We start from the raw sequence: 19,076 nt of genomic DNA on the forward strand, positions 1-19,076 counted from the left end.
TTTTGCATTTTTTGGACTCACCAGTGTGATACTCATAGTGTGTGCGATAATATGGTTCCCTTTTTGGATTTTTATTTTAGCTAGTTTCAGTTTCATATTATGTAAATTATGGATACGAATTTTTATGAAAAGTTTGTGCTTTGAAAATGTTTAGATGAGGATAAATTATAAAGTTTGGCTGTATTGTTACGGTAGGCATGAACATCAAAGGAGAGATATTGCCTTATGTTTTATGAAGCACAGGGTCGTGTTTCTTACAGTATGTAGATGTGAAGTAACGGTGCCTGACCTGTGTGCTGGTTCCTGTGTTTCCTTCAGAGAGCGACAGTGAACTCTCCAGCGGGACAGGCGGTGTGTCTAAGGACTGTCCTGAGAAGATCCTGGACTCCTGGGGAGAGCTGCTGGGGAGATGGTAACCATCTATTGCTTAATTAAAATTTGTATATTTACATAAATGTTAGCTTGTATTAACTAAGATCTTGGTGTTAACATTAACTTTAGAAATGCTAGAAAGTATGTCTTAATATCTAAATGCACTTTAAGCATAAAAGTCAAATGTAATTTATAATACTTTTTATGCATGGCTAGTTGCAAGTTTGTCCCTCGCATTCCCAGATAGTCCTGTTTAAATTACTTTTGGAAGATATGTCTAACTTTTTAATTCCACTCAGTCATAACATTGTTTAGATTTGTCAATTTTATGCTACATTGTCAACATGTTTCAATAGTTATTCTTAAAGGGTTACGTTTCCTGTGTCAGGTCTACTAGTTAAAAGGGAGTGTAGAATTTAGAATTACCTCATTCCTGATGTAAACACCAACAGTCTGTCTTTTCTTCCTGGCTAAAGTGATTACATTATGTTTTCGGATATTATTTCTGTAACTATAAAAATGGTAATTTGTTTATTGTAATAATCCACGTTTCCTATGAGGGTATTTCAGAATGTTCATGAAAATGTGTATTAAGGAAAAACTATATGTGAATGGCAAAACTTTTTGCACCCAAATGATCATATAGATGTATTTTAATGTTTATTTGATTGTCATCTACTTGAAAGACAGAGTGACAGAAAGAGAGAGAAAAACAGACATGGATGCAAGGAAGTGTCATCCAGCAGTGGCTTCCCTTTCCAGCCGCCCGCAGCAGCTGTGGCTGGGCTGGGCTGAAGGCAGGAGCCCAGACTTCATCTGGCTCTCCAGTGTGTGGCAAGGGCTCACGCATTTTAGCTATCCTGTGTCGTGTTCAGAGGTTGGCAGGAAGCTAGATTGCAAGTGTCATTGCTGGGGTTTGAATTAGCGTTTTAACTGGCCTATCTCTTAATTCGTCTTCTAATTCCCTTTTCTTTAATTTTTTGAGTACCCTCATATTTGTCAGAGCTAAATATTTTTAGAAAAGATAATTTATTGGGCCTGGTGCAATAGGTACTATTTCTGACCATTAAAGATTTCTGTCTTCAATTCTGTGGACATTTTAAATGTTACTTTAAATACTACTTGAGTTTCTTTGTCTTATATCATTCTAAAACCCAATTTAATCCCCTAGTAGGTTGTAAGTACAGTGAGTCCTCCAAATCCAGTGGGTTCTGGATCTGCATCCAACCATGACTGATCACATTCAAAAGAAATTTGCATATGCACTGAACATACCCAGATTTTTTTTTGTCATTTTTCTCTTACCAATGCAGAGTAGCAATTATTTATGAATAATTGTATTCGATTTTATGCATAATCTAGAGGTGATTTAAAGTATGTGGGAGAATGTCATTAGGAGTTCAGAAACGAATCATGCCCCACAGGTATCAAGAGATAACAGATTTCCATTCCTGATATGAACTTGAACTCTAGGAAGGTTACTTGACTGCTTTGTGACTTCTTCTTGTCATGTCACAGTGAAGTGTTTTGACATAAACATTATCATTCTGAGTGGTGAGTGAAAAATAAATTATGGTGGTACAAAGTCAGAATTCAGAACAGTTGTTATTACAAATAATGAGGGGGAGAGATGATAGCATCTTTGACCAGGCTAATAAAGAAAGTGACATGTGAGCAGAGTCTGTGTATAATTTGAGAGAGACAGCTGATAGAGATTGCTTTTGTTTTGTATAACCTGACAAAAAAAGGAAATAACTGACCACTTATCTCTAATTTTTTTTGGCTTGAAGTTTAAGGCAACTGGCCATTCCGTCAAATATGAAACACTGTGCAGTAAGAACAGGTTTTCAGGGTAAGGTAAAAGCTTTTGGGTTTGTTGAAATGTGTTTTAGACACCAAGTGTATGTTTGTAAGTTACACGTGAGGTTGAGTTCAAGGGACAGACAGAGAAATAATGAGGTTGGGAGCCATTAGTGTATGGATAGTACTTAAAGCTGTTAGAATTGAATGAGTGCAATTACTTAGTTTTTCAGTATAGATAAAATACCACAGGGGTGAGTTTTTGAGCCCCCTAATCTGTGCAGGGTTGTCTTGCAGTGGAGACCAAGAAAGTGCAGGTCAGTACTCTGGGAAGAGAAGCGAGGCGTCCAGCCAAGTCAAGCTTGTCACAGAGTGCTCAGGTGCTGAGCCGAAGCCCGAGAAGTGCTGTGGTTCCAGCAGTTCCGGGATGTCTGAGATGTGTTTTATTTTTCCTGTAAAGGTAGATTCACAGAGAGAAGGATCTCTGATTTACAGAGAGAAAGATCTTCCATCTGTTGGTTCACTCAAGTGTTCACAACAGCCAGAGCTGAGGCAATCCGAAGCCAGGAGCCAGGGTTTTTTTTTTTTTCTGTTTCTCATTTGGGTGCAGGATCCAAAAGTTTTGGGCTGTTCTCTGCTGTCTTCCCAGACTACAGGCAGGGAGCTGGACAGGAAGTGGAACAGCCGGGGTGCGAACCAGTGCCCATATGGGATCCCAGTGCATGCAAGGTGAAAATTTAGCCACGAGGCTATCACACTGGGTCTTTAAATAGTTGTTAAGAATAGTTTTACTGCAAAGGGACAATAAGAAATCAGGAAATACATTTTAGTAGAAAAAAATTGTACTAAAAATTACAATGGTCAATGTTAAAAATGTATGTTTTTAGAAATTATGTTTCTTGAAAAAGATTGATTTATTTTTTTACTTTGAAGTCATAGTTACAGGGAAAGGGAGAGACAGAGGGATCTTTGATCTGCCGCTTCACTGCCCACATGGCTTTAATGGCCAGCCTGAGGCTCCTACCAGGTGTCCCACATGGCTGCATGGGCCCAAGGACAAAGCCAAAAACAGGGAGCTGGATTAGAAATGGAGCAGCTGGGACTAGAACCAGCACCCAAATGTGATGCCGCCACTGAAGGGGAAGGGTTATTGTGCTAAGCCGTTATCCCTGACCCAAGAAATGATCTGTCTGTGGAGAGAAATGTTAGTGGTGGTGGATGAGGAGGACACAGAGGTGAGATGATGCGGTTTGCTGCTGCTGGGTCCTCCTTAGCACAGACAGCTCCTGAGAGCAGGAGGAAAAGTAAAACACGAGTAGAAAAAGTCGTAACTGCCATTCGAGTGTACTGATTATGTACACTTTACATTTGTAAGTTAATTTGCTCGTCACAAAGGCCCTCAGAGTGGTAGTGCTGTCTTTATTCTTGGTGGTGGGGCACAGCCATGTTAGCTAGCTAGCACAAAATGCGTAGCGGTAACAGCAGCAAGGAGGCAAATTCCTCAAGAATTCTTGGTTTAAGAAAATCTTTTTTCTGACTTTGCCTGGGCTAAGAATGGAGCAGGCTGTGTTTCCCCCTGCACAGCCACCAGGTGGACTGGTCTCAGAAGGACTGAGTCTCATTCGAACACTACACAGGTGCCTGCAAGCAAAGCTTACACACAGACATCTGCAGGTGCGGTCTCTTAACCCCCGTTGGCCTCACCTGCCTACAGAATAACCCTGCTCTGTAACGGACTCTCCTGGAAATTCAGAAGCCCTGTGAGTCTGGGGGTGCTGGAAGGGCTGGTGATGTGACTAACAGGCAGCTGTCATTTTATAGCTTTCACCTGTGGCACATTTTAATCTTGTAAAGTTTAACAATGATGAAAGCAACATTTGTACAAATACAGAATAAGAGTTTTTTATATGGTCTATATTTCTGATCAGAACTCGTTGATTGTGTATTGAGTATTAAAAACAGCTGTACATTGTGCACTGCTCTTTACTCTTAAGTACCTTACAATATGATGTATTCTTTAACAATGAAATGTTGATACTAGCTATTAATCATGTCTGACCAACTGTAGCTGTTCCTGATAGCTTTTTTTAAATCAATAAAATATTTTCTCTCCTCTTTGTATATCTGCCTTTCCAATAAAAATAAAATAAATCTTTAAAAACAAAAGATTTGTCTGTACTGGAAAAACAGAAATATGGAGAAACGGAGAGACAGAGAAATGACAGTGGCCGGAGCTGAGCTGATCTGAGCCAGGAGCCAGGAACCTCACCTGGGCCTTCATCGTGTGTGCCTGCTTTGCAGGGATCTGGATGGGTATTGCTGAGGATGGGACATGAACCACAGTGCCCATGTGGGATACTGGTGCTTGCAGGTGGAAGAATAGCCAAATGAACTATTGTGTCAGCCACACTGGAAGGTTGGTTTGTTTGTTTTTGAACCAAGTGGCTAGACTGCTGCTTTTCTAAAAATTGAGGTATATAGTTGCATTGTTGTTTAAGGGAGTGAGTAAATGTCCTAAAGAGACGATGAAGAGACTGGGGAAATTGAGCCTGGTGTTCAGCAGTGCTTCAAGCTAGCAGTCCTCAGTTTAGAGAGAGATGATAAGAATGACCATGTGGTACTGCAAGGGAAGCCCCTGCTCACACCATTGTTGCCTCTTTCAGGAGCATGAGTTGGCATCCCAGCTGCTCTGCTTCCCATTGTGCTGTGGTTACATCCCTGGGGAAGCAAGGGAAGGTGGAACAAGCATGTGGCTTCTGTAGGAAATCAGGATATGGAGTTCCTGGTTGCTGGCTTGGCCGGTGCACATCAGACTGAGGAGAAAACCAGCAGGTGGAAGAAACCTCCCTCTTCTCTCTCTGTTATTCTTCCTTCATACAAATAGTTTGAGGAGTTTTGATGCAGCCATGTGGAGCCCTTCCTTCTGTCCATATAATGAATGCTTTGTAGATTGATTCAGCACACGTCTCTGAGATGACGTGTTAGGCTCTGGAGGATGCAGAGATAATGACACAGTGATTCTGTCACACTTCATAGTCACTGGGCGTGGCGGGGAGCACATTCTTGTGATAGCCCATTTAACACATTCACTGAGACACTTGCAATTTTCTCTTTTTCTCCAAACTATTTTTTAATAAAATGATAAGCTTTTGATTCATTCATCTTTCTCCTTGTAATCATCTACTGTCTGTCTTAGAAATTACAGTAGATTCTGTTGATCTAAACATAAATAAGAGGTAACTTACCTTCAAGGTTTACTGTTAAAGAACCATGTAGAAATTTAAGCAGATATTTATGATATAATTAGTAAATGCAGCTGTATTATGGCTCCATAAGTATTTTGAATAAACACAAAAATCCAGTAAAGCATCATGTTTCCACCATTCCACTTGCTAGTGAATCTTTGTATTATTTGAGTGCGTCAGTTTATAGTGGAAAGGAAATTGGTTAACATAGAAACTTTTGGGAGGCAATTTAACTTTTTAAAATTTGGGTCTGGTGCAATGGCCTAATGAGTAAATCCTCACCTTGCAAGTGCCAGGATCCCACACAGGTGCTGGTTCATGTCCTAGGTGCTCCACTTCCCACACAGCTTCCTGCTTGTGGCCTGGGAAAGCAGTGGAGGACAGGCCAAAGCCTTGGGACCCTGCACCCACGTGGGAAACCCAGAAGAAGCTCCTGCTCCTGGCTTCGGATCTGCTCAGCTTTGGCCATTGTAGCCACTTGGGGAGTGAACCAGTGGATGGGAGATTTTTCTCTCTGTCTCTCCTGTCTGTAGATCTGCTTTTCCAATAGAAATCAAATAGACCTTTAACTAAATTTATATAAAGTGATCAGATTTCATGTATTTAAAAGTACAAATCTAGGAGCATAGTGATATTTCCCACCCTACCTTATCTACTGTCCCTGGGTTTCTGAAGCTCTTTGTAAATCCTAGATATTAGTCTCCAATCACTTGTGTAGTGTTCAAAGCTTTTTCCCATTCTGTTGGTTGCTTCTTCACTTTGTTTTTTAGTTTGATGTAGTCTCATTTGATTATTTTATCTTTGACTGCTTGCGCCTTTGAAATCTTTTCCAAGAAGGCTTGCCCCATTCCTAAATCTTGGAGAGTGTTTCATATGTTTTCCTTTAATAGTTTGATGATTTCTGGTTGTAGATTTGGATCCTTGATCCATTCAAAGCTGATTTTCATAAAATGTGACAGGTGTGGGTCTTGCCTCTTAATGCTATAAGCTGTTGTCCAGTTGTACCAATAGCATTTGTTGAACAGACTGGGCTTTTTTTCCCTGGATTATTTTCAGTTTTCATGTCGAAGATTAGTTGACTATACATTTGTGGGCTCCCTTCTGGTGTTTCTATTCTGTTCCACTGATCTTCTCTGTTCCTGTACCAGTACCAGACTGTTGAAAACTGTAGAAAAATTCTGTAGTCTATACTTATCACCACAGTGGTAAAATGTAGTCTCAATGAGTGCTCTTTCATGGCCAACGATGTTGGATAGTGGATTAAGCCATTGCTGGCAGTGCTGACATCCCATGGGGCACTGGTTCCTGTGCAGGACCCACTGCTTCTGATCCAGCTTCATACTGACGATCTGAAAAAGCAGTAAAAGACGGCCCAGGTGCTTGGGCCCCATCACCCGTTAGGGAGACCTGGAAGAAGCTCTAGTTCCTGGCTTTGGCCTGGTCCACCCCTTATCCGTGAAGCCATTTGGAGGATGTAGCAGCAGGCAGAAGCCTGATTTATCTATCTGCCTGTCTATTTATCTATCTCTTACTCTCTTTTCAAGCAAAAAGAAATAAATCTTTAAAAAAATGAATGATCTCATCCTAACTGAATATCAACAAATGATCAAACAAAATCTAAGTCCTAAAAAATGTGAATATTAACATCATTAAAAATGAATATAAATAAATCTTTCCTGATTTGAAAAGAAAATACTGTCACATTTTAAAAATTAAGAACAAAGGGCCTAAAGTCCTCACCTTGCATATTCCGGGATCCCATATGGGCGCCGGTTCTATCCCAGCAGCCCGCTTTCCGTCCAGCTCCCTGCTGTGGCCTGGGAAAGCAGTCGAGGATGGCCCAGTGTCTTGGGACTCTGCACCCATGTGGGAGACCCGAAAGAGGCTCCTGGTTCCTGGCTTCGGATTGGAGCAGCTGTAGCTGTTGTGGTCACTTGGGGATGGAAGAACTTCAGCAGATAGAAGATCTTCCTCTCTGTGTCTCCTCCTCTCTGTATATCTGACTTTCCAAAAATAAATAAATAAATATTTTTTAAAAATTAAGAACAAAGCAAAAGCTATTCAATGCAAAAATATGCTTCTAATTTTCATAATGAGTTTTAACATACCCTTTATCTTGAAATTTTCTTAATGTAGTTTGTTAGTCTGCTTTTTGTTACTTTAACAACAATATCCTGGAAGAACTTCTTGGGATAGAAAGAGCTTGTCTGAGCTTTGAGTTTAGAGGCCTGATCAGGATCAGGTTAGCACTGCTCCATGGCCCTGGACGTTGGTCATGTTGAGTGTGGAGGGAACATTCTGTGGTAATGCAGGAAGCTGACACAGATAACTGACAGGCTGAACTTGAACTCTAATCATCATACTTGTTGCCAGAACCACCTTCACAGGGTGCTTCTCCCATGACTCAAGCACCTCCCAGCAGATACAGCTTTCAGAGTCCGTATGAAATCATGTGTCCACCTTTAATCCATCAATGATTATCAGTGAGATATCAGAGATTTGGGAGAAAGTTCTGCTCAATCTAAAACATCATAGCATCTGTGCATCTAGTTCTCATTAAGGAAAGGAGACATTCCTCACTGGACTTGGTGCCATCCTGTGTTCTCATTTCAGTCCTAGTTCTCTTTATGCGAGAGGCTTGCCAAATGGGTCAAGCTGCTACAATAAGTGTCCATCTTTTAGCTTCCTACTCTTTCCCTCTTTGGTGAAAATCATCCTCATTCTGTTGGTGAGCTCTCAGTGGTCACTTTCAAACCCTTTTCTTCTCATCTCTTAACTTACCTGCTGTTTTTGTTTGACATATAATACCTTCCTTTGAAATTCTCTTCTTCAACAGCCAGTTTAAAAATAGGAACAGTTATAGGAACAGTTCTTATATGCCTGGAGAGTTTTAAGAACATCTTAAAAGGCAAGGATCAGCTGGAAGAGTCAATGGCAGCCATTTTGAATGTGTTGTAATCAACAAGAAAGCTTGCATTTAAAAAAAAAGTGTGTATATGACTTTATTAGTTGACCATGTTAATTTTATTTCACAGATGTATTCATTTATTAAAAATGTGTTAGAAGTTGCGTTTAGTTCTACTTGTTAAGATACCTACACCCCGTATCAGACTATCTGGGTTCAGTTCCTGGCTCTGTCTCCTGACTCCAGTTTGCTGCCAGTGCACACCCTGGGTGGGGATGATGGTGGGTCTGATCCTGGGGCTGTTGCTCCCACGTGGAATGCCTGGATTTTATGCCCAGCTCCCAGCTCTGGTACTCACCCGGCTGCAGCCGTCCTGGACATTTGAGGAGTGATCAAGGAGATGGGAGCTCTTTGGATCTGTCTCTTTGCTCTGAAATTAAGTTTTTGGAAGTTTAAAAATAGTGAAATTGAATGATATGTTCAGTTACAACAGAATTAATGAATGTCTTTGGTATCTCCAGCATTATTCTTGGTGCTTGTGATACATACAAAAGACAAATATTTGTGGTGAATTTATATTCACATATTAAATGTGTCATGCAGAACATAATTGAGTATTTGCTTAATGTGTGATTTTAGAAGTAAATGTATTATGTATCTGTTTTGTTTATAGTATGCCACAGGTTATACCATGTCATCTACTTCCAAATTCCTAATAACTAATATTGTTAAAGCATGGTCATGTGTGGGTTTTATTTTTATATGAAATATTGAAATCAGTGGGTTTTTTTATAAATCACTCTTTCTTATTTGAATAGTCTCTGATTTATGATTAGGCATCTGACCCAATATCCTTTAGTATTTCCTAAGTAAAAGGGAATGAAATGCAGGATAATTTCTGTATTCTTACCAGGACAGCCAGCGTAAGGATGCTGATCAAGTAGTATTATAAGTGATGTAATTATTTTTAGATGCCTTTCTGTAAGGTTAAGTAGTACCTGGGTTTCTTAGAGGAGAAAAAGCAGGTTTTATTATGCTTGGCCAAACAAATACCCGCAGGTTAGCTAGACTTTAAAAAATGATTGAGTTGAATGATGACAATGAAGTGTTCAGTGGAGACCCTCGCTGTTAATTTAAAGGGATGTGTTTGTGCATGAATATGTGTGGGCTCGTGAATGTATAAGGAGAGATATTAAACGTCAAAATATTTGATAAATCTTTATACAAAATCTGAGCAAACAAAAGGTTTAATTAAGCTGTTCTTTGTTTTCATTCTTCGTGTGATGTTGGTAGTGGTTGCGTGAATGAGTGTGTGGAGGCAGTGACGGATGAAATTGGTGACAGTTTAGGTGGGGAAATTTGTAAAATAAGATTCATTAGTGTTGGTGATGCATTAATTATGAAGCATGGGGTAGTAACAGTAACAGTAGCTCCTAGGATTCCAGTTTGTGTGGATCATGGCGAAAATTCCTGAGAAGAAATACCTTGGTTTAGGGAGAATATGAGTTCATCTTTGGCCATGTTGGTTTTGAGGTGCCATTGAACTCCTGGAGTTCACAGTATGTGAGTGTTGGTGGTAATGCCTAGAAATAAGATGATGAAAAAATTAGTTCATTGAGGAAAAGCCAGGAGGGACGAAGAACTTGAAACAGTTGAGATTAAGAGGAACAGAAGGAATCAACAGTGGAATTTTTGAATGGGGAAAAAGAGGACCCTTGTCACTGAAGCCAAGGAGAAAAGGAGTGGTCGGCCATGAAAGGATTGAAAAATCCCCCTTGGATGGAGTGGCACGTGGAGGAGATCATCAGTTACTGAAGTGAAGCGTTTTCAAGAAGAGAGAGAAGCCATATTACATTGTGCTGAGGAATGAAAGTGAAGGGGAGCTATAGAAACTGAGGTTTCAACAACTATTTTGATAAATGTGATATGTAGGAGACATTGTGATAGGGCATTATGTGGGACTAGATAGAGATCTCTTTTACATAAAGATATCTGTTGGAGATTTAATGAATGCAGGTGTACAGTGATGACTTATGGATCATTATGTATCATATAGCATATACTAAATTTCATTCTTCAGAGTCCTCATGGGATTTGTAATTCAAAGTGCTTCATATTTAATTTAGTGGGATCTAATTTTAGTCCTTTGTGAACTGTAGCTTTTAATTAACTCAGTTCTATTCTAAAAGCATAGAAATTCAGCTATCCTCAAACCAGATGTTTTTCCTGTTTTCAAAAGTATGAGATTGTGGGATACTGAGTTATGTGAGAGCTCCTTGAGGGCTGGTTCTGACTCGCGAAGGCACTTTGGATCTCATGCTTAACTGGAGAAGCAGAGGAAGCCAAAGGAAGCTCCAGATACAAAGTGGTTTGCTTAGGTGTGACTGTTCTTCAGAATAATTGTTCTGTTGACAAGACAGTATGTTTGCAATAAATTGAATATACACAGCCTTTTCTTCGAAATTTTAGCTCCCATGTACAAAGTTTATTTTTCTGTGTCAGGCTTATTTCACTCAACATGGTATTTTTCAGTCGCAGCCGTTTCAATGCCGGTGACAGAATTTGATGCTTTTTTTGCAAGTGAAGAATATTCCTTCATGTTTTTTTGATCAGTGTTTAAAGAAGGTTTCAAAATTATGTATAGATGTATAATTATAACTCCATACTATTTTATATCTACTTTTCTCACTTAGATTAATTAAGTTCTTTAATATTTGATAACTTGATGATACCTGGCCCCACTTAATCTGATCTCAGCTATTAGGTATGATTAGCCTAGGACTCACTTTAAACCATTCTTGAACCCCATCCTTGCCTAAACACTACTAGACAAAGAATTCGGATGGTTCTATTTATTGCCTTGAAATCCTGTCCAAAAATTATCAGCCAGTACATATTCATAGGAAGGATTTTTAAACATGAGTGAGAGGAAGAAAATTCTTGTACAGATGGAATAGTGTGACTTACCAATAAGGCAGGTAGGATCAAGAAGCTGAAGTAGTCTCTGCGCAGCCCTGCTGCTGTCCCCACGTCCCGTCCCACAGCCCTGTCCCCCCGTCCCGTCCCACAGCCCTGTCCCCCCGTCCCGTCCCCCAGCCCTGTCCCCCTGTCCCGTCCCCGTGCCCTGTCCCCCAGCCCTGTCCCCCTGCCCTGTCCCCCAGTCCTGTCCCCCTGTCCTGTCTTCCAGCCCTGTCCCCCCCGTCCCGTCCCCCTGCCCCATCCCACAGCCCTGTCCCCCCTGCCCCGTCCCCCTGCCCTATCCCCCCTGCCCCATTCCTCTGCCCCATCCCTCTGCCTCGTGCTTTCCTAGCTGACCAGGAGACCCTGTACTTGGCGAAGGGAACGTGAGTGGTTTGTTTTCTTGTTTTCTCAGGCACGGCAATCTCGGTACACGCCCCAAAGGGCTGCCTGCTCTGGTCAAGAGTGGTGTTCCTGAAGCACTCCGGGCGGAAGTGTGGCAGTTACTAGCCGACTGTCATGACAATCAGTCTATGCTGGATACATACCGAATTCTTATCACGAAGGTAGGAAGTGCTTTTCATGTTATTTTCATGGGACAACATATTAAATGCCTTTTGCTCTTCATTGTTCTTTCACATCATAAATGCTTTGAATTTCTTTAGAAATATGGTGCTGCAATGTGGTCAACACTTGTGCCTTTCATTCTGGTTTCTGTTGGATTCACCTATCCACATTTGTGCCTTTATTTCCACTTTTTGCTTCAAATGACTTTAGTGTGGCACTTTATTCGCGAGGTTTTACATCTGTGGATCCAGTCAGTTGTAGATGAAAAATATTTAGGAAAAATGTTTTCACACTGAATGTGTAGATTTTTTTTCCTTGTCATTGCCTAATGGTACAATATAGATACTATCAAAGCATTTCCATTATATTAGGTGTTATGAGTAAGCTGGGATTGTTTTAAAAGTGTGTGGAAAGATGTGTTCTGGTGATGTGAAGCCGCTGTTGTGTGCTTTCCAAGACATGCGTGTCTTTAGGTTTTGGTGTCCTTGGGTAAGTGTCCCGTCGCGGTCCCTCATTGGCACGAAGGAAGGGGTGACAGGTTTACATTTCGAGTATGTTCCAGCTTTTCAGCCAATCCTTTTTTATGTGTTTATACTCCTAGCACTGTCGTGTAATTGATAAATAAAATTCGAAGGACTTTTGTGGCTATATCAGCTTACATTTAAATGATGTGCATAATTGCCTAGATTCCTGTTCTGTCTAAATCCTTGCTTCCAATGCAGATTCCTTTGTTTATATGCAAATTACTAGTTGTAGAGCAAAGATAATGGGAGGAGTTGGTGTTGACCCAGAGTTTACTTTCAGATTTCATCTCTCACTTCTTTAATGATAAATTTGGTTTTTTAAATAATAGTAACTTTTAAAAAAAATCTGTTTATAAAGAGTTGTTTTAATCATGATTCTGATCTTTAGAAGATACCATCTTAAAAAATGGTTTACCCTTCAATTCCACTTTTCTTTCCTTCTTGTTTGCCCCTTTCCTTTCCTCAGATATTTTCTCAGTATATATTATATCCAGTCACTATCAAATTCAGCTTTTTAAAGAGAGAACTTTTATCATTTCTTAAGATTAGCAATTTCTACAGTTGGATGTACCAGATGATCCATTAGAGACAATTTATGTCTGATTTGTATTTTTCCTAATTACAAGCACAAAAAGATATTAAGTCATACTACTATTTGTTGTAAAGCTTCACTAGTCTTGGGGAGCAGTGGTCCTTGTAAGTTCATGAGGAGTGCCCTGGCGGAGAGTGAGGCCTGTGCACCGTGGAGTGTGAGCACTCGTGTGCACACGTCATGAGAATTGCCCTGGGAGAGACAGAATCTTGTACACTGTGAAGTGCACATGTGTATATTTACTTTCAGAGTGTTAAACTTTTCTTTCAGTTTGTATATGCTAGACTAAGTGGATTTATATATTACCTAGTTTTAATTTAATCCTTGTAAGATGGATGAACATTTTAAGAAGATAGTCGCAGAATACTGTTTAAAAAAGTTTTACTGTTCTTTAGAAAAAAGGTTTATTTAGTTAAGAGGCAGCAAGACAGAGAAAGTCACCCAGAAGGACAACTGCACTGCTAGTCCTCCCTCCAGATGTCTGCGGTGGTTGGTGTTGGCCAGGCTGTCCCAGGAGCTACCAGCTGAACACAGACCTCGGTGCGCACGTGGGGCTCATCAGCTGAGTCCCTGCCTCCAGCATCAGCATGGCACAACCTGGAGCAGGAGCTGGGGCTGACGCTGAAACCCTGGCACCTTGACAGGAGACGTGAGTGTCAGAAATGCCTACCCCTAAGGATGTGTACTTTTAAATAACTAATTTTTGGGAAAGAAGTCACAGAGAAGGCTGTTTTAAAGCATTTGACAGTTTGTGTGATTTTTATCATTGAAAACCACTTGCGTGTTTTACAGTAAATGCTTATATTCTTACACCTGAAAACTTGGAATTAGAAATTTCTAATATATTCACAACTTGTGCTGAGAATTTGGAATTGATTGTTAGTAATATGAAGTAGGTGTGGGCATTTAGCCTGATGGTGAAAGTGCGTGCATGCCGTGCCCTGCCTGGTTTCCCTGGTGGCTCTGGCTCACTCCTCTAGCTCATTCATCCAGTGCTGGGAAACAGTGGTGCCAGCTCAGGTGAGCTTCTGGCTCCTGGCTTGGGCCAGCCAGCCCTTACCATTGTGAAGGGGATTAGTAGCTGGGAACTTGTTACCTTTCTTCCTATGTTTGTCAAATAAATAATCTTCAAAATCTAGTTTCTCTGACTCTTAGGATTGGGTCACTTTTCATATAAATAATGAACTGTGTATTTCTAACAACTACACATAAAGTAGCAGTTACATCTTACCGCTTTTCTTACAAGGGGCTTTGCTGACTCATAGCTATGAGACTTCAGACCTTGGGGGAAAATATAAATAGCACTATCACTAACATTATGCCTGAATTCATGATAACACAGTCTGTGTTCACACATGTGACAACGGATTTTACCATTTATACCAAACACATGGTAGCTTTGGATAAGCAAATGTTGCAGTTAGAGGAGAGAATGACAAAAGGGTTTTTTTGTTGTTGTTGTTGATTGAAGTATATGGAAGATGCTGGAGGCCGGTGTTCCCAGATTCCCTTTCCGCTGGAGTTTTGCTGTGGTTTACTTTCTGCTTGTGAAAACTGAAGTGGGGAAGTAGTGTTATTTTTCTCTGGCAGTGATGAACTTCAGGAGCTGTGAGGTTTTGTGTCTGTCTCTGGACGTTTTGAGGTACTTGTCTTCGTTCGCCTTCCTGAATTTTCTTAGCCAGAATGACTGCTACCAGCTCTGGATTTTCTGGGCTGTAACTCTGGTGGCTGACATACCAGTTAGTGCAAGTATCTCCAATATCGTGTTCTTTAACTTTTCCAGTGCTGAAGTACTTTAGTTCCTGCATTAAACATGCGTTCCGATACTGCAGTATGCTCTGTTTCCATGGCAGGGCCCTGTGTGATACACTTGGTATTTATATGTTTGTAGCCTGCTTTCACAAGATGGATGTTCTATGTACAGTGTGAGGTTCAGGAAAGACTACAAGAAAAGCAGACTGTACCTAAGTTGCCCAGACCTAAGGCTAAACATGCAGTCATCTAAACTGCAGAATCTGTATAGGACTTCTGGTATCAACCACAAAAGTTTGGGGTCCCAAAAGACATGAATTCAAGCCAACTAGCTATAGTTTTGGGAGAGTTCCTCTCAAATTTGATCATTTTCTAGAATGGCTCATACCACTCAGCAAAGTGCTTTACTTACTTATGACTATACTTTTCTTTCTTCCTTTTTTTAAAAAATAGTCAAAGGTTATAAATCAGAATTAACCAAAAGAAAAGAGGCAGAGATGGGCCTGCGAAAGTTCCAAATGTCGAACTTCCATCATCCTCACAGCCTTGATAACTCAGAGCTGCACCTGTGTGTAGCGTGTTACCAGAAATGCCCGGTGGGTTCTTTCCTCAGCTTAGTATAGAAGTAAAAAGCCGGAATCTGTTGCAAACAGAAAAGTTTATTTGCGAAAGGACCAGGTGAGCAGGGAAGGGAGGGAAGGGGGAAAGCACCTCCGGAAAGGAAGCCGGGAGGAAGGGTGCCTCTCGAAAGAGGAGGGAGAGAGACAACCAAGGTTTGAGGAAGGGTCTTGGGGTTTTAAGACTTCCTCTACCCCCCTTGTTGGGCGGGGAACCTACAGGTGAGATGTTCTCCATTGGTGGTCTCTTAATTAATTAGGAAATGGGTGGGCAGTGCTGGTGCCACCCACCTGAAGGTGTGGCCAAGACCTCAGCAGGCCTGGATGGTCTCATAGTGGTATGCGTTTACATACTTGGAGTATCACTAACTCAGGGCGCCTACCAAGCTTCAGCATCCAGCTTTTGTTGAAGGTCTGCTTTATCAGAGTAACAGATTGGTTCATCACATCTAGTTAAGCTCAATCTACAGCAGGGAATAATCCATTTTTTCCTTTGAAATTGGGTTGATAGTGTTATTGGGAAAACAAGAAGGAACTGACCACCTCAGATCTTGTCTCGCATGCAAGAAGGAGTTCTATACAGACACATCAGTAAGCAAAGAAAGATTGAGTTAGTCAGAAAACTCCTGCTACAACAGTCAAGAAAGGAAGACCCCAAAATCAGTTAGGGTGAGGCAAAACTTGTCCAAGGGCCACAATTGCCATCTTGTCTAGCATACTCAAAATAAAAGGCCATCAGAAGGTGTGATTTTTTTTAACTTTAAAATTTTTTTGATTTCAAAATTTCTTTTATTATTCTATGATACAGTTCTATAGGCTACAATATTCGCCCCCCACAAGACCCTACTGCCCACCCCCACTGATTCTTCCATGTCATCACCATAGTATAGTCCTTCACTATAGGACTATAGTGATTTGGAAGTAGAGATGCACACTGCACTGTATCTTCACATCTGTATGTGATAGTCTACCACACAGTTACTATATGTCCCCTTAAATGAAAAGCCATAAAACAAAAGGAACAACAGAGAGAAAACTAGAAAATTTACAATGACATGAAGTTAAACAGCGTGCTACTGAATTACCAATGTGTCATTGAAGAAATGAAAAAGAAAATCAAAGACCTTCCTGAAGCAAACTATGCTTTTGTGTGAGGTAAGAGTCAGGGAGGAAATTAATAAGAGAAACAAAACTTTTTTTAATGAATGAAAATAAAAGCAGAAATATCAAACCGCCTTAGATGTAGCAAAAGCAGTAGTGAAAGGGCTATTGATCTTGTATTTTGCATGATGGTGCATTATATCAGAGAAAGCATGTGATATTTGTGCTTTTGGCATTGACTTGTCTCACTGAGTGTAATGGTCTCTAGTTGGGACTGACTGGTTGCAAATGGTATAATTTCATTCTTTTTAATGGCTGAGTAGTATTCCATGGAGCAGATGTACCACATTTTCTTTATGCTGTTTGGATGGGTGTCTGATTGTTTCCATGTCTTTGTGCTGCTGCTGCAAATACAAGATTGCAGATCCCTTTGTCATATGCAGATTTCATTTCCTTTGGATATTATTCTTAGAAGGGTGTGATTTTTCACTTCTTTCTATTCTCATGATAAACTGAAATCTTAGAAGTATGAAATCATTGTGTCCTTGCCTTCTGATAATAAAACTAGAAACCCAGTAGTGGAACTGGTATTTTGCCTTTCTAGAGGAAGGTTCTGGGGTAAAGAAAACTTGATGTATGCTTTCAAAAGGACTCCCCTTTTCATTCATTCCACCAGGGCCCCAGGCCTGGCTGCCTGCTAGCCTTCCTCAGATCACAAGTTGAGCTTTGTGTTTTTGCTGTTTTCCATTTTGAGGCTTCTTATTCGTTACATAAAGTTATCTATGAATACACCTTGAGTCACCTGATAAGCATAAACTATCTTGTGCAATTGGTACTTCTGTCAGTCAGTAAATTCCAAATTCCAAGGGTTTAGAGCTTATTTCTTCGGAGCCTGGGGTGGGTGTGTGTGTGTGTGTCTAATTTAGTTTATTTGGAAGAATTAACAGAGAAAAAGACAGGAGAGATATATAGAGATATAACTTTTGACCATTTGCTTATTCACTTGCCAAGTGACCACAATGGCCAGGACTGTGTCAGGTAGAAGCCAGAGCTAGGCGCTTCATCTGGGACACCCACATCAAGTTCAGGGACCCAAATGTTTTCTAGGCCACTGTCAAGGAGCTGGATCAGAAGTGGAGCTGTGGGACACAGATCAGAGCCCGTACGGGCTGCTGTTGTCCCAGGCAGCTGCTGTCCCGACCGTGCCCCAACACTGCTCCCAGTGTGCCCTTTTAGGGAGCTTTCCCTTCAGCCTCATAGTATACCCCCACCATTATCTTATGTATCAGAATTCTGTTACGTGGTTGGTGTTGCATTGAAAGCTAGGAAGTACTTCTTTTAGGTCAGTGTTTGTATTATCATTCACGTATATCATAGAAAAACATTCATGGATAGCTCAGGATAGAGTGAAAAGAATCCAGATGTGTACTTGCTGCTCTATTTGTATTTATTCGCAGGAATCGCTTCACATCAGGTATAGCAGCTCTTCTTACAGAACACACATTTTCTTACTGTGGTTTTATAGGAACAAGCACCTATGTGTGGACCTCCAGTGGTGTAGGAAAAGTTGGGATCCATTTTGTAATAAAGTAATGTTTAGGATCTGAAGTTAGTATGGTAAGAGTCTTTTGCACTGGTGGAAGGATTTTATTGGGGGAAAATGCTCTCCTATAATCTTCAAATAAATGTTTTGGTTTTTTTTTGATAAATATGAAAGAGAATAAATATTTAGTAGACAAATACCTCTGCTTAAGCTATCTCTTATTGGCTATGATTGAGATTTGGGGATAATAATCTATCAAAATGTATAAAGTTCATTAAGTTTATTTTAGGGTGTCTAATGTTTCTTAGTTGTACCTGAATTTGACTATCAATGTATAATTAACAATATAATATTGCCTCATTAGTTTATAAATCTGTGACAGCACAGATTTTTGTCATTTCCGCTGTCAGCAGTACAATTTGTCAAAAACAACATTTTCTTATAAACAATATAGAAATGTGTCTTTGTTCATTTGCCTTTATTTAAACTTTCAAGTTGTAACATTACTATGACAGGAAGTACAAATTCCTTATCTTCCCTATATAATACCAAATATTGTAAATGAATAACATCATTATTTCTGAAAATTATTTTCTTTATTATCAATGCTTAGGAGAAATGAGATGGCAAATAGTTATAGCTAAGAGAGAGAGAGAGAGTGTGTGTGTGTGTGTACTGAATACATCTGAGTTTATACGCCACTCAGTGGGAGGAGCATGACAGCCTAAAGAATTTCTAGGAAGAAATGTCTGCATATTTGGTGGTCATTGTTAAGGAGCTTTATTGGTCTTTTCTTTGGGTCAAGTGGTCCTTTTTTTTTTACTAAGGAAATAGCAAAAATTTCATGGTCAGTCAATGAAATGGCTCAGCTTGAGCACACAATTATGTCAATACCATACTGAAGACAGCACAGTTGTATAGCAAAGAAGAACTATGAAACATATACAGATTTGGTTTCTATGAAATTATTTATTTAATTATAAATTACTGTTTAGTTCTAGGGGCATGCTAGTTTAGAACCTGAAGTCGGAAGTCATAACCTGTAGTGTCATCTTTACAGGTGATGAATTTATAGCCAGCAGGCTGGATCTGAGTTATAA

At 40.2% G+C, this 19,076-nt stretch overlaps 1 protein-coding gene across 4 annotated transcripts in view; it reads left to right on the top strand.

Moving 5' to 3' along the window:
- Positions 1–19,076, top strand: part of RABGAP1L (RAB GTPase activating protein 1 like) — a 592,969-nt gene that overhangs the window by 161,092 nt on the left and 412,801 nt on the right. For all 4 annotated transcript variants that reach the window (XM_040984290.1, XM_040984291.1, XM_040984292.1 and 1 more), the window contains 2 exons: positions 319–412; positions 11,696–11,846. In XM_040984290.1, coding sequence (XP_040840224.1) covers positions 319–412; positions 11,696–11,846 — 245 coding nt within the window. The remainder of the gene's footprint in view (positions 1–318; positions 413–11,695; positions 11,847–19,076) is intronic.

Source organism: Ochotona curzoniae, unplaced genomic scaffold, assembly GCF_017591425.1.
Source record: "Ochotona curzoniae isolate NIBS_2020 unplaced genomic scaffold, NIBS_Ocur_1.0 contig_4105, whole genome shotgun sequence".
NCBI classification, from domain to species: Eukaryota; Metazoa; Chordata; class Mammalia; order Lagomorpha; family Ochotonidae; genus Ochotona; species Ochotona curzoniae.